This window comes from Natator depressus, chromosome 6, assembly GCF_965152275.1.
Source record: "Natator depressus isolate rNatDep1 chromosome 6, rNatDep2.hap1, whole genome shotgun sequence".
Taxonomy (NCBI): Eukaryota; Metazoa; Chordata; order Testudines; family Cheloniidae; genus Natator; species Natator depressus.
The window spans coordinates 69,344,869-69,359,158 of NC_134239.1; the positions used below are offsets into that span (position 1 = coordinate 69,344,869).

The 14,290-nt window shown below is 44.1% G+C and overlaps 1 protein-coding gene across 1 annotated transcript in view; it reads left to right on the forward strand.

The window, feature by feature from the left end:
* The window catches only part of LOC141989220 (cytosolic phospholipase A2 epsilon-like), a 63,372-nt gene that overhangs the window by 31,052 nt on the left and 18,030 nt on the right, over window positions 1-14,290 (forward strand). The window contains exons 7-12 of the mRNA XM_074955655.1: window positions 51-93; window positions 928-1,009; window positions 3,218-3,387; window positions 3,514-3,609; window positions 4,438-4,475; window positions 8,877-9,012. Coding sequence (XP_074811756.1) covers window positions 51-93; window positions 928-1,009; window positions 3,218-3,387; window positions 3,514-3,609; window positions 4,438-4,475; window positions 8,877-9,012 — 565 coding nt within the window. The remainder of the gene's footprint in view (window positions 1-50; window positions 94-927; window positions 1,010-3,217; window positions 3,388-3,513; window positions 3,610-4,437; window positions 4,476-8,876; window positions 9,013-14,290) is intronic.

The window sequence follows — 14,290 nt, forward strand, 5'->3', positions numbered from 1 at the left end:
ATTTAGACGATACTGGTTGTGAAATGTGTCATTTTCATTTTGTTTTCTAGTCTGGATCTTCCTGAAACCATCATCACCAATGGAGTAGTAGTGGTACATCTTGTTTTCTTTTCTCTTGCCTCTACCGCATAGCAATACTTATAATATTGTGCAGAAACTAGAGAATCAGTAAAATGACCCAGAGCTGATACTCCTATACACGTCCTCATGCTGAGGCAAAGGCTGAGCTTGGATAGCTTGTGAACAGTTTGCATTTCCCCACCATTCCCTAGAGTGTCTGTGTTGGTCGTGGCTGAGGCTAGAGTACCTGTGAGCTCCCTCAAGCCAGCACACCATAGAACTGACTAGCTGGAGAAGCATAACAATGAGCACTCACAGCTGGTGCTCTCCCATTATTCCCTGCAGTGACTGTTGGAAGAAACTTCCATTGGAGTACAGCAGGAATGACATTTTACTACTCCAGCCAGCACTCCTGCATCATTCCATAGCCTAGCTGCCGCTAGTTATGAGCGCAATGAAAAATACATAGCAAATCATCACTTGTCAAGGACATTTGTTTTCTTTGTAGCTTTATTTTTCCCCTTTGGGAGTCCTGGTGGATCCTTATGGGACCTTTAAGAATGCCGTCATTTTCTCTTGCTTTATACCACACCCCATAGACACCTAGGGTATGTGTATCATAGCTACCATCCTTTCACCTGCAGATTAGATATGGCTCTCTCTAGAGCCCATTAATATTACTTCGTAGTCTACCAGAGAGATCATTGCAGAAGAATGCAAGGCACTTAGAACCAGGGATCAAGCATGCTGTCTCCACAGTGCTCCCAATATTTGCCATCCTGGTAGCAAAATAGTGGGCTGAAGAGGTAAGTCTCCCTCTGTGATATTGTCTCTGTGTAATCATCTTATTGGTCATGTTTGTTACAGTCTCGTGAACTTTCCTGCTTGGAAGTTCAGGTGGATAGGAGGAGGTGGAAGAAGAAGAAGAAGGAAAAAAAGCATTCTACAAGTGAGGTTATTGCTTCATTAACTGGTTATTAGTAGTTATAGCCTTTAAAACAGCAGCTGGAAAATGTGTAATCCTTATTATAGGTTACACTGACTGCATCTACAACTGATTGTTAAAATTCCACTGCCTTAAAGCAACATTCAGGCTGAGATTTTGGACGTACTACTCCTAGTCCTGCACAGTGTACAGTCATTTACACTGGTGGAAAATGTGTATAAAATGCTACCAAATCTGAATGGTAGCATTGTGCACACACTTTGCACTGATGTATATCACTGTATTGGGGCGGTCACCCTGCTCCGGCCCTGAAGGGGTTAAAACAGCCCTGGGAAGCCAATAGGCTAGGCTGATTGGGGAAACAGCCACAGCTGGGGCCACGCCCTAGTCAGGCAACATCTGGCCCTATAAAAGGGCTGTGTCTCTCTCTAGCTCTTGAGAGAGAAGGACCTGGCTGCCTGGGAGAGAAGGGTACTTGGGACAGACCAGTGTGGGGGAAATGGAGGAGGAGCTCCAGCCTGGCAAATCCCCAGGCTGCAGGCCTGGTCAAAGGCCAGAACAGATACTGGGGTTGCAAAGGTTTAGCCTGGGGTTAGGCAGAGGTAGCAGGTCCAAACCCCCCCTTGCCAATGATGAGTGGTTTACAGACTGCACTGCAGTCTGTCCCAACGAGCAGGAGCTGGGTGATGACTGACAGTAGCCACTAAGGCAAGGTGGGTTTAGAGGGTGGGGGTTCCCCTGGGTGAGGAGACTCAGACTGTGGGTTACTGCTGGGGGCAGAACCCCGGGCAAAGGGCACCAGGGTCTGGGAGGGACACGGGGGCCAGTGGCGGCGAGACACCGGCCTGCACAGGGTGCTCTGGAGGCTGGAGAGCTAATTCCCGAGACGACCAGCAGGAGACACCGAGCCAGTGAGTCATCGCCTCGCTACAATGACCTACACCAGGTGCAGGACAATGGGGAATCAGGTCCTTGGAATTCAGACTTATGATTCCACTAATAACCTTAACTCTGTCCCCTTTCCTATGTGCACTGCAACAGGGTTTTCACTGCATGGTCATACAAGTATACATGAAATCAATGCTCCATTTGTTTATCTGCAGTTATAGAAAAGAACACATTTTGTATTTGTGTGTGTGTGTGTGTGTGTGTGTGTGTGTGTGTGTACACAATTTGGCAAATTACATAATATGTCACAGGCCCGTTTTTATGTGACCATCACCATGTAATGACAAGCTCTCTTGTAGCGTGTGTAGTGCATGCAGGAATGGTAACTTTCATGTGGGAATGAAAAAATTGAACTTTCTGATTTTGTGTGATTAATATCAGAGCCATAATATCACTTCCCCAAATATAAATTCCTTTGATTTTAATTATTTTGAATGATTACAAAATAAAATCTGTGTCTAAAGGTACTGTGTGCTTTGCTTGGTGCATGTGAGGGGCTGGGGTAGTGATTGCAAAGGTGGCTTTAAGCTGTCTTTGAACTCCCATGGCTTCAAGAAGCTGGTTTGACTCCTAGTGTTAGATGAGCTTCAGGGCTGCTCCAATTTATACTAGCAGTTATGGCTCTCATGAGCCTATACACCGCCTGGGAATTGGTGACATGCTCCCTACAGTAAACCAGGGACATATGCGAAGAGAATCTCCAATTTCCCAGTGAGATTTCTAACTAGGTGGACTAGTTACACTTCTTCACACCCCCTTGTGCTGATCAAGTGTCACAAAGGAGTTGTAGCATTGGCAAGCATCTGGCCTATTATCTATGAAGTGACTAAAATAGACAGAGATTCATCTGGTCTATTTGTTCTTATAAAGAGGGTTATTAGCTATTGTAGGGTCAAATCCTTCAGGGCAGCTGTACCGCACATCATTTGGCCTATAATAACATACAATACAATCATGTACATTTGTTCTGTCAGAATACAGTGGCAGTAAATACATGGCATCGCAAAGCACAGGGATGTTCCGATCTGGGTTTTTTGTTCAGGCCATTGTAAAGATAGGGCCATAGGGAATATTTGAATCTGAGTCCATGTCCAGATTTCAAATCTCCCCACCCCCCAAAGCGTACAGAACACAGGTTTTGGTTCCAGTTCATGTCTAGGTATTTTTGTCTTTTGGCTTTTTTGTTTTTGTTTTATTACAGATGCTGATAAAGGTTTGCTTTTGGTTTTGTTTGACTTTTTTTTTTTTGTCTCCTTTTGTTAGAGCATGACTTGACGTTTACAGTGAAAGGATCCTTTGAAGAAACTCATTGCCTTTCATTGTGCTGTGACCCCAGCTTTCATCTTACAGATCCCATCCTGTTTCACTATGCCAAGCATAGCCAGCCACAACTGGATATTACAGTCCCGAAAATGAAGACACTTCCCAGCTTTGTATGTTATAATTCAACATGGTAGTAGCATGGAGTAATATAGACAGCAACATACATCTACCTTTATTTGGGATGGGGCAGCAAAAGAGTACTTCTCCTTTTAATAAAAACTCTTGTTTCTTTTCAGTGTGCTTGTATGTCATGTAGAGCAGGAAGGAGTAGAACTGGCCCTTTGACCGTGCCATTGAATTTACTTCCCTTTGATCAAGAAGTAATAGATAAGGTAAGCATTGCCAGCCTTTGAGAATAATACTGAATTTTTTAAAGTTTTTGCTGGTTCCACCCAGAGAAACAAACCCAGCCTCCTAGATACCAAAGAGGACGTTTTCTATTAAGGACATTAGAAAAAAGATATGGGAGTGTGTCTGCCAAGCTGTGGAGAAGGGCCAGAAAACACAATGCAGCAGTTCTTTAGTGGGGGGAGAGAGGGGGAAGGAGGAGAAAAGAGTCTGATATCATTCACACTCAACCAGCAAGAGTGTCTAGAGCAGGAAAAGAACTGCATAGTTCAAGGTTCTTGAAAAGCCCAGTGTCTCCTAAGAATGTTGGCTATTCTATCCTAAACCCTACCACTACAGGCCAAATCCTCAGCTGGGCTAGGCTCACACATCAATACTGGTACTTCAAGACTTTTGTTTCTGGTACTCCTGGCAGCCTGTCCGAGGCTTAATAATGGCCTTTCCACTGGGACCTACAGTTCCACTGCTGCCCGTCTCCCATTCATGTGTGTATTCCCTAACCTGTAATGGAGCATGGGCTGCTCCATAGCCCAGCTGTGCAATAGTGAGACAAGGCAGGCAGAGGTAGATGATACAGACAAGGTCTTAACCTGGTAAATTGCTGCACCTTCCTGAAAAAACAAGGAACCATTGAGATGCAAGCGATTTTTCTACAGATTTTCTTGAGGCCATATAAGTCACTCTGATTACTACAGCTCACGGCTTTGTGACTGTTCTGGTGACCAGGAGCAGATGAAACTAATTAAAGTCGGGAGGAAGGAAGGCTGTAGAAATATCTCAGCATTTATTATATTTCCATTTCTCGTTTTCAGCACAGAAAATTTGACCTACACTTTAAGACAAAACAGTGGTAAGTTTCTTTCTTGGCTTCTGATAGATGGTGGCCAAGTTCTGCTCTTTGTATCTGGGGAAAGATGTGCTTATGTCATAACTTTCTGCTGTGTACTGATCTCCAATTGAGACCATGTAATAAAACACACCCAGTGCAGTCAGCATTTAATGAGACTTCTATTAGATCCAGCCTAAGAAGTGTTACTGATAGTAGTTTTTGAAATCTGTACACGCAGGGTGAGATTCTGTGCTGTGCTGCCAGGGCTTGTGAGGAGTTCCTTGGAAGAAAGCTTTATGAATGCTGGGCGTATCCCCCGGCTAAAATGAGAGGTCTTAGGGACCCTTTATGTCACTCCAGACTTTTTACTTTGTATCAAGGGTTAGAAAAAGAGATCTCATTCATCCTGCCTATCTGTTATCCTCCGAGCACCGCAATCCACTGAACGCTCTTGTGCCAGCCATTATGCACTGTAAAATCCATTACATAGCCAGTGACATAAGATAGCAGTGTGTTAATAAAAGACTTGACAAAGAACGTATAAGCCTGCCAATTGCCTTATAAAATGTAAATCCAATTAAAATTGTACACCACTGGGTAGAGATGCCAGCTTATACACCTGGGTCCAACAGCTGTGTATTGTCATATACAGAAATTCAGGACAGGCAACATTTGGAAAAATACTTCATGGCTCAGTTATTTGCAATGTAGAGTCTCAGGGTATGAACATACATTTCTCCTTTGTATACCACCTAGCCTATATGCTTCAATATTTAAATCACCTCAGTGGGAGATGACATTACAGCATGTTATGGCACCAGTGTTTTATAGTTATTCTTGAAAAGACACTTTAATTCTAAAATCCTAATTTTAGCGACTTATACATCTCTGGAAATTGCCTTTTGGTGTTCGATTTCTCCTGCTGCTTCTCAGTCCAATTATGAATTTTATTAGAAAGCTTGAAAAAAATATAAGCTATTCTGAATAACATTCCATTAACAATATGTTGCATCACATACAAAACTGAATGAGAGAAAGTTATATACAGCATATATGTGTCATAGAAGATTAGGATTGGAAGAGACCTCCGGAGGTCATCTAGTCCAACCCCCTGCTCAAAGCAGGACCAACCCCAACTGTCAAGCCATATTGTCGCAGTCAGTACAGATTTTGGCCTGTACAGTGCTTACAGTGTCAATATCCTTACAGAACAGTAACAAAGGGGTACATTGAAAAATATCCTAATGTTTATCAGCATCTGTTCTACTATCCACTGATATTTATTATGGGAAACACACCTGCCTTTATAGCAGATTATGATACATTGCAGAGATTTTCAATTTGAACAACAAGTTCTTAATCCCCATTAAAATTAATAGGAAATGGGTATCCAGATCCTCTAGGAAACTTTGAATATTTCAGTCTCTGCCTAATCTTTGAAGGGCAGGGAAAATAGGACAGCATTATCAACATGTGCATTCCTACCTTAGCAAGAAAACAAATACAAGACCAAAGACAGAACATTTGGTCCATCTAGGGTACCCACAAATTGAAATAAATGTACCTGTGTATATTTAAATGTTTAGTCAGTTAGGTAAATGCAAACATGTACTTGACTATGTTAGATAACACAATCCTCTTTTCCTATTTTTGAACCAAAGAAATGTAATGCCTAAAAACTATGTTAATTCTGAGTTATGGCTAAGATTTAAAATATGAAAAAATCAAATGTTGTTGTTCACAGCAACTGTGATTTTTGTCCCCTTGCACCAATATTGTATTTTGTATTCTCTACCAGGGTTAACGTTTATGCCATTAAATATATATACAACATGGACAAATGATGGCTGTTACTTAAATCTTTCTCTTACTGCACTTTTTAACAATATTTTCAAAGCTGTTTCCAAAACTCTAATCATACTTGTGAGTTCACCCAAATGTACAAACCAAAAAATGCATTTGAACATGCAAGCCCTTGGAGTTACCCATCTTGCAGGTGCAAATAGATGCTTCTCAAAATTTTGAAGATGCAATTTAGAAGGCTCTATTGACAATTTGACCCTCTATGTATAACTTTGCTGTTGGAGGTGCAAGTTGCCAATTCTGTTACTTGCAGCTATCTTTAGACATTTTAGGTAATAAAAAATACCTTAATATCATGGAGAGCAGATAGATACTTTTGTTTTATTAATAGAATAAAATATTACAGGACTCTGCACATATTGCTGTCTGTCTTCCCGTATAGTTTATTAGTTTGTCCATATAAAAGTTGTAATAACATAATATAAGAATGGATATATTGTGTCAGACAAATGGTCCATCTAGCCTAGTATCCTGTCTTCCAATAGTGGCCAGTGCCAGCTGCTTCAGAGGGAATGAACAGAACAAGTAATCATCAAGTGATCCATCCCCTGTTGCCCATTCCCAGCTTCTGGCAAACAGAGGTTAGGGACACTTCAGAGCATGGTTTTGCATCCATGCTCATCCTGGCTACTAGCCACTGATCGAACTATCCTCATGAACTTATCTAATTCTTTTTTGAACCCTGTTATCGTCTTGGCCTTCACAACATCCTCTGGCAAAGAGTTCCACAGGTTGACTATGTGATGTGTGAAGAAATATTTATTTTTGTTCGTTTTAAACCTGCTGCCTATTAATTTCATTTGTTGACCCCTAATTCTTGTGTTATGAGAAGGAGTAAATAACACTTCCTTATTTACTTTCTCCACACCAGTCATGATTTTATAGACCTCTATCATATCCCCCCCCCTTAGTTGTCTCTTTTCCAAGCTGAAAAGTCCCAGTTTTATTAATCTCTCCTCATATGGAAGATGTGCCATACCCCAAATCATTTTTTTTTTGCCCTTCTCTGTACCTTTTCCAATTCCAATATATCTTTTTTGAGATGGGGTGACCAGATCTGCACACAGTATTCAAGATGTGGGCATACCATGGATTTAGATAGCGGCAATATGATATTTTCTGTCTTATTATCTATCCCTTTCCTAATGATTCACAACATTTTGTGAGCTTTTTTGACTGCCACTGCACATTGAGTGGATGTTTTCACAGAACAATCTACAATGACTCCAAAATAGCTTTCTTGAGTGGTAACAGCTAATTTAGACCCCATCATTTTATGTGTATAGATGGGATTATGTTTTCCAATATGCATTACTTTGCGTTTATCAACATTGAATTTCATCTGCCATTTTGTTGCCCAGTTTTGTGAGATCCCTTTGTAACTCTTTGCAATCTGCTTTGAACTTAACTATCTTGAGTAGTTTTGTATCATTGGCAAATTTTGCCATCTGACTGTTTACCCCTTTTTCCAGATCATTTGTGAATATGTTGAACAGGACTGGTCCCAGTACAGACCCCTGGGGGACACCACTTTTTACCTTTCTTCATTCTGAAAACTGACCATTTATTCCCACTCTTTTTTTCCTATCTTTTAACCAGTTACTTATCCAGGAGAGAACCTTCCCTCTTATCCCATGACAGCTTACTTTGCTTAAGAGCCTTTGGTGAGGTACCTTGTCAAAGGCTTTCTGAAAAGCTAAGTACAGGATATCCACTGGATCCCCCTTGGCCACATGCTTGTTGACCCCCTCAAAGAATTCTAGTAGATTGGTGAGGCATGATTCCCTTTACAAAACCATGTGGACTCTTCCCCCACAAATTGTGTTCATCTATGTATCTGATCATTCTGTTCTTTACTATAGTTTCAACCAATTTGCCTGGTACTGGTGGCCCCACTTGTTGTTTAGCAGGCTTCCTGCTTCTGATGCACTTTCAAAAAAATTGCAGTTACTTTTTGGCTGGGTGTTTTTCAAATTCTTTTTTTTTTTTCTTTTTCTTCCTAATCATATTTTTACCATATTTTGCCAGAGTCTATGCTTCTTTCTATTTTCCTCACTAGGATTTAACTTCCACTTTTTAAAGGATGCCTTTTTGCCTCTAACTCCTTCTTTTACTTTGTGGCAATTTTCTGGTCCTCTTACTATGTTTTTTAATTGGAGCTATACATTTAAGTTGAGCCTCTATTATGGTGTCTTTAAAAAGTTTCCATGCAGCTTGCAGGGATTTCACTTTTGGCACTTTACCTTTTAATTTATGTTTCAGTAACTTCCTCGTTTTTGTGTTGTTCCCCTTTCTGAAATTAAATGCGATGGTGGTGGGCTGCTTTGGTGCCCCCCGACCCCTCCCAGGCTGTTAAATTTTATTATGTTTTGGTCACTATTACCAAACGGTTCAGCTACATTCACCTTGTGGACCAGATCCTGTACTCCACTTAGGGGTAAATCAATAGTAATGGTGGTAATGTCTTGTCTGTTTATGAAGGGTATATAGTTTATTTTAACTGTACAGTCCATCTTGGGATACAAGTCATAACGCATAATATTTGTGCCTGTGTTCCAGCCGGGAAGACCTAGATATGCGCTTAGGGTTTGAGTTGTGTGTGGAGGAGCAGGATTTCCTGTGTAAAAGGAAGAAGTATGTTGCTGCTGCTCTGAAAAAGGTTCTCCAGCTAGAGGAGGACCTGCAGGATGATGAGGTACGTGAGGCAGAATCCTTCCCGCTCCTTGTCACAGAGGCATGCTCCGTCAATTGGGTGCCAAAATGTGGCATCTTGTTCTCTATTTTGACAATCTCCAGACAGTCAGGATGCTTTACACTGAAGAAATAGGTCATTTTACTTTTTAGGAAGTGAATGAGTGGTCACAGATGACATTAATAACATCTTTTTACTTGTATGTACAGTACCTAAAGAGTGTGGCTTTAATAGATATTAAATACCAAGATGGTTTAGGCCCATGTTCTCAGAATTACAGCAAAAGCTTTCTTAGGACCAACCATCTTCTCAGCCAGCCCATGCAGACAGACTCAGAACTTCTGTCACTCAGGCCATGTCTACACTACAAACTCATGCTGACTCTAGTTACGGTGGCATACCGCCACTGCAGTTAATACATTGCTTGTGTGTGTACATACTTGGCTCCTTGCGTCTGTGGTGTGCACACTCACTAGGAGTGCTTGTGTTGATAGACAGTGCGGTGCACCATGAGTACGTATCACACTGTGCAACTCGCCACCATCCAGCGCACTGTCTTTTGGGAAGTCTTGGCAATGCATGATGGGGCTGAAACGAGTTGCACACGGGTAATTGGGAGCATGCGGTCAACTTCCCAGTTTGCAACTGTCTCCATCCCATAATGTTATCTGTATCCCATAATTTTTGCGCCTTTTTTACAAAATCCCACACACCCGCACCACACTTCACGCTGTCCGCCATCTCTTACAGAAGCATGGACTCAGCACAGCTCTGCTCTATTGTCATAAGTGTTGCAAGCACATGATCCTGCAGTATTTGCAGAGCTGCAAGAAGAATCGAATGAGTAGGGAACATGATAATTTCTCGGAGGACAGATTGCCATGGGACATAGTGAGAACCAATGCAAGGTTGTTGGCATTCACAGAGCAGCTGCAGATGGTGAAGTGCCACTTCTGGGCCCGAGAAACAAGCACCGACTGGTGTGATTGCATCATAATGCAGGTGTGGGATGACAAGCAGTGGCTGCAGAACTTTGAGATGCACAAGGCCACATTCCTGGATCTGTGCACTGAGCTTGCCCCAGCCCTCCAGAGCAGGAACCCCAAAAAGAGAGCTGCACTAACAGTGGAGAAGTGAGTGGCGATTGCATTGTGGAAACTTGCAATTGTGGATTGCTACCAGTCAGGTGGGAATCAATTTGGAGTCAGGAAATCCACCGTGGGGGCTGTTGTCATGCGGTGCAGGACTATGCCTCAGGACATAATGGATGGATTTGTGGTACTGAGGTTCCCGAACTGTGGAGAGTGGGGAAGGGGAGAGACAGACAGCACTCATATCCCTATTTTGGCACCAGATCATCTTGCCACAGAGTACATCAACAGAAAGGGCTACTTTTCTATAATTATCACTGGGATGCTTCATCGACATCAATGTGGGCTGGTCAGGGAAGGTGCATGATGCTTGCATCTTTAAGAACACAGGACATTTCAGAAAGCTGCAAGCAGAGACTTTCCCAACTGGATGGTTACCTTTGGCAATGATGAAAGCCCACTAGTGATCCTGGAGCACCCAGCATACATCTTGCTCCCCTGGCTCATGAAGATGTATACCAGCCACCTCAACAGCACAAAGGAATGATTCAACCACTGGCTTAGCAGGTGCAGAATGACAATTCGGTGTGCTTTTGGTTGTTTGAAGTGATGCTGGCATTGTTCACTCACAAGATTGGACTTCAGTAAGAAAAATATCCCGATGGTTATAGCTTCTTGCTGTGTCATACATCATATCTGTGAAGCAAAGGGGGAAATGTTTCCACTGGGGCAAAGGTGGAGCGGCTGTCTGCAGAACTTGAACAGCCAGATACATAGGCTATTAGAAGAGCTCAGTGCGGAGCTATAGGAGCAGGGAGGCTTTGAAAAACCACTTTAACAGTGAGCTAGAGAAATATGTATTGTAGTCAGCGTTCCCTCTAATTTTGTATGTCCATGTGAGGAATAAATTTTGTTATGTACACCAATATGGAGGTGATGTGGAACATGTCACCTCCATATTGGTGCACATAACAAAATTATGTGGCGGGGGTGGGGCTGAGGAGTGTAGGACGGGGGCTCAGGGATGGGGCAGAGGGTTGGGGTGTGGGGGGAGGGAGAGAGCTCTGGTTGGGGGTGCAGACTCTGGGGTGGGGACAGAAATGAAGGGTTCAGGGTACAGGAGGGGGCTCAGAGCTGGGGCAGAGGGTTGGGTTTTGGGGGGATGAGGGCTCTGACTGGAAGTGCAGGCTCTGGGGTGGGGCTGGGGATGAGGGGTTTGGGGTGCAGGAGTGGGCTCAGGGCTGGGGCAGAGGGTTGGGTGCAGGGGGTGTGGGTTCCAGTTAGGGGTGAAGGCTCTGGGGTGGGGCCAGGGATGAGGGGTTTAGGGTGTGGGAGGGGGCTCAGGGCTGGGGCAGAGGGTTGGGGTGCAGGCTCTGGGGTGGGGCTACAGGCTGCCTCTCTGCGGTTGGGAGAGAGGACTCCCCTCATCCCCTTCTTGCCACAGCAGCTCGGGGCGTGGGGAGAGGTACCTCTCCTCGGCTGTGACAGCTCCGGCGGGGTGGGCTGGGCCAAGGGAGGGGCTCCTTTCCCCTGGCTGCGGCAAGTCCCATGAGGCATCTCTCCCCACCGCAGCCCTGAGCCCCTGCGCAGGGCTTAATAGGCGGCTGCGCAGCTTAGAGGGAACTTAGGTTGTAGTGTGCTCTACCTGGCCCTGCTCTTTTGTGGCCTGGTAGGAATTGTATGGTGATTGCTGCACACACAGGAATATGGCATTGTCAACGCACCTATTAATTTTGTTTGTGACTGATCCTATGAGTTGTGTGGCACTGTGCAATAACAGGTAATTGGCTGCTTTCAGAACTGCTCGGCTCTCGGCAGCATATGTTGTGAACTAATAAAGATGAATTATGTTCCAAATAATAGAATTTTATTCTGTAACAAAATAAGTGCAAAAAAGTGCAATTTTAAAACTAATACATTAAAAATGTAACAAACCATAATAAATTAATAGAACAGAACTTATGAAGGGTAAAGAACATTCATGTCCATTTCAGCTACACATACATGGACCTGTGAAAGCTACGCTTGGCATATGTGAAGCTGTGATTGTCTTTAATGTCCCCATGGGTAGAGTGGTAGGGGTAGTGCCCTGATGTCACATGGAACATTGAGAAGGTCCCGAGGTTGAGTTCTCAATGGGCTTCAGAGGGAGGCAAGCCCAGAACTGTTGAACTTGCAGGTCCACCAGAGCCTGCAACATCTGTGTTTGCTGCCTGAGAAGCCCCAGTATGTTCTGGTGCATCTCCCTCTCCTTTTCCTGCTGGGCTCCTGGGCCTTTTTGCTGTCCACTCATTCCTTTTCCAGTCTGTCTGCAGTTTTCATTGTCCAAGCCCTGTGTTCACGGTCTGAAGCAGCACTGACTTGCAGGATCTCACTGAACATGTCATCCCGAGTCCTCTTCTTTCTCCTCCTGATCTGGCTCAGGTGTTCCATGGGTGTGGAAAGGGAGACCCTAAAGGCTGCAATGGCACCAGCTGCAGATAAAACACACAGAGGTAACCTTGTCAGTCCATTCATTACAGAAAGTGAAACTTAAGATGCTGAACTCGTGGCGAACGGGGGAAGTCCCGGATGACTGGAAAAAGGCTAATGTAGTGCCAATCTTTAAAAAAGGGAAGAAGGAGGATCCTGGGAACTACAGGCCGGTTAGCCTCACCTCAGTCCCCGGAAAAATCATGGAGCAGGTCCTCAAGGAATCAATCCTGAAGCACTTAGACGAGAGTAAAGTGATCAGGAACAGTCAGCATGGATTCACCAAGGGAAGGTCATGCCTGACTAATCTAATCGCCTTCTATGATGAGATTACTGATTCTGTGGATGAAGGGAAAGCAGTGGATGTATTGTTTCTTGACTTTAGCAAAGCTTTTGACACTGTCTCCCACAGTATTCTTGTCAGCAAGTTAAAGAAGTATGGGCTGGATGAATGTACTATAAGGTGGGTAGAAAGTTGGCTAGATTGTCGGGCTCAACGGGTAGTGATCAATGGCTCCATGTCTAGATGGCAGCCGGTATCAAGTGGAGTGCCCCAAGGGTCGGTCCTTGGGCCGGTTTTGTTCAATATCTTCATTAAGGATATGGAGGACGGTGTGGATTGCACCCTCAGCAAGTTTGCTGATGACACTAAACTGGGAGGAGAGGTAGATATGCTGGAGGGTAGGGGTAGGATACAGAGGGCCCTAGACAAATTAGAGGATTGGGCCAAAAGAAACCTGATGAGGTTCAATAAGGATAAGTGCAGGGTCCTGCACTTAGGACGGAAGAACCCAATGCACAGCTACAGACTAGGGACCGAATGGCTAGGCAGCAGTTCTGCGGAAAAGGACCTAGGGGTGACAGTGGACGAGAAGCTGGATATGAGTCAGCAGTGTGCCCTTGTTGCCAAGAAGGCCAATGGCATTTTGGGATGTATAAGTAGGGGCATAGCGAGCAGATCGAGGGACGTGATCGTTCCCCTCTATTCGACATTGGTGAGGCCTCATCTGGAGTACTGTGTCCAGTTTTGGGCCCCACACTACAAGAAGGATGTGGATAAATTGGAGAGAGTCCAGCGAAGGGCAACAAAAATGATTAGGGGTCTGGAACACATGACTTATGAGGAGAGGCTGAGGGAACTGGGATTGTTTAGTCTGCAGAAGAGAAGAATGAGGGGGGAATTGATAGCTGCTTTCAACTACCTGAGAGGTGGTTCCAGAGAGGATAGTTCTAGACTATTCTCAGTGGTAGAAGAGGACAGGACAAGGAGTAATGGTCTCAAGTTGCAGTGGGGGAGGTTTAGGTTGGATATTAGGAAAAACTTTTTCACTAGGAGGGTGGTGAAACACTGGAATGCGTTACCTAGGGAGGTGGTAGAATCTCCTTCCTTAGAAGTTTTTAAGGTCAGGCTTGACAAAGCCCTGGCTGGGATGATTTAATTGGGGATTGGTCCTGCTTTGAGCAGGGGGTTGGACTAGATGGCCTCCTGAGGTCCCTTCCAACCCTGATATTCTATGATTCTATGATTCTATGAACTCACTCCCCTTGCTCCCCTAAAGTTTTAAGCACTACGTTCTCACTTCTGCTTGGGATTGCTTGTGCACGGCGCCAGTCACTGCACCAGCCATGGTGAGTATGGCCCGCCGAGGGTTGAGGAAATGTGGAGGGAATTGTTTGGTTGCATGAATCTAGTAGTATAGGGCATTGTCACTGCGTAC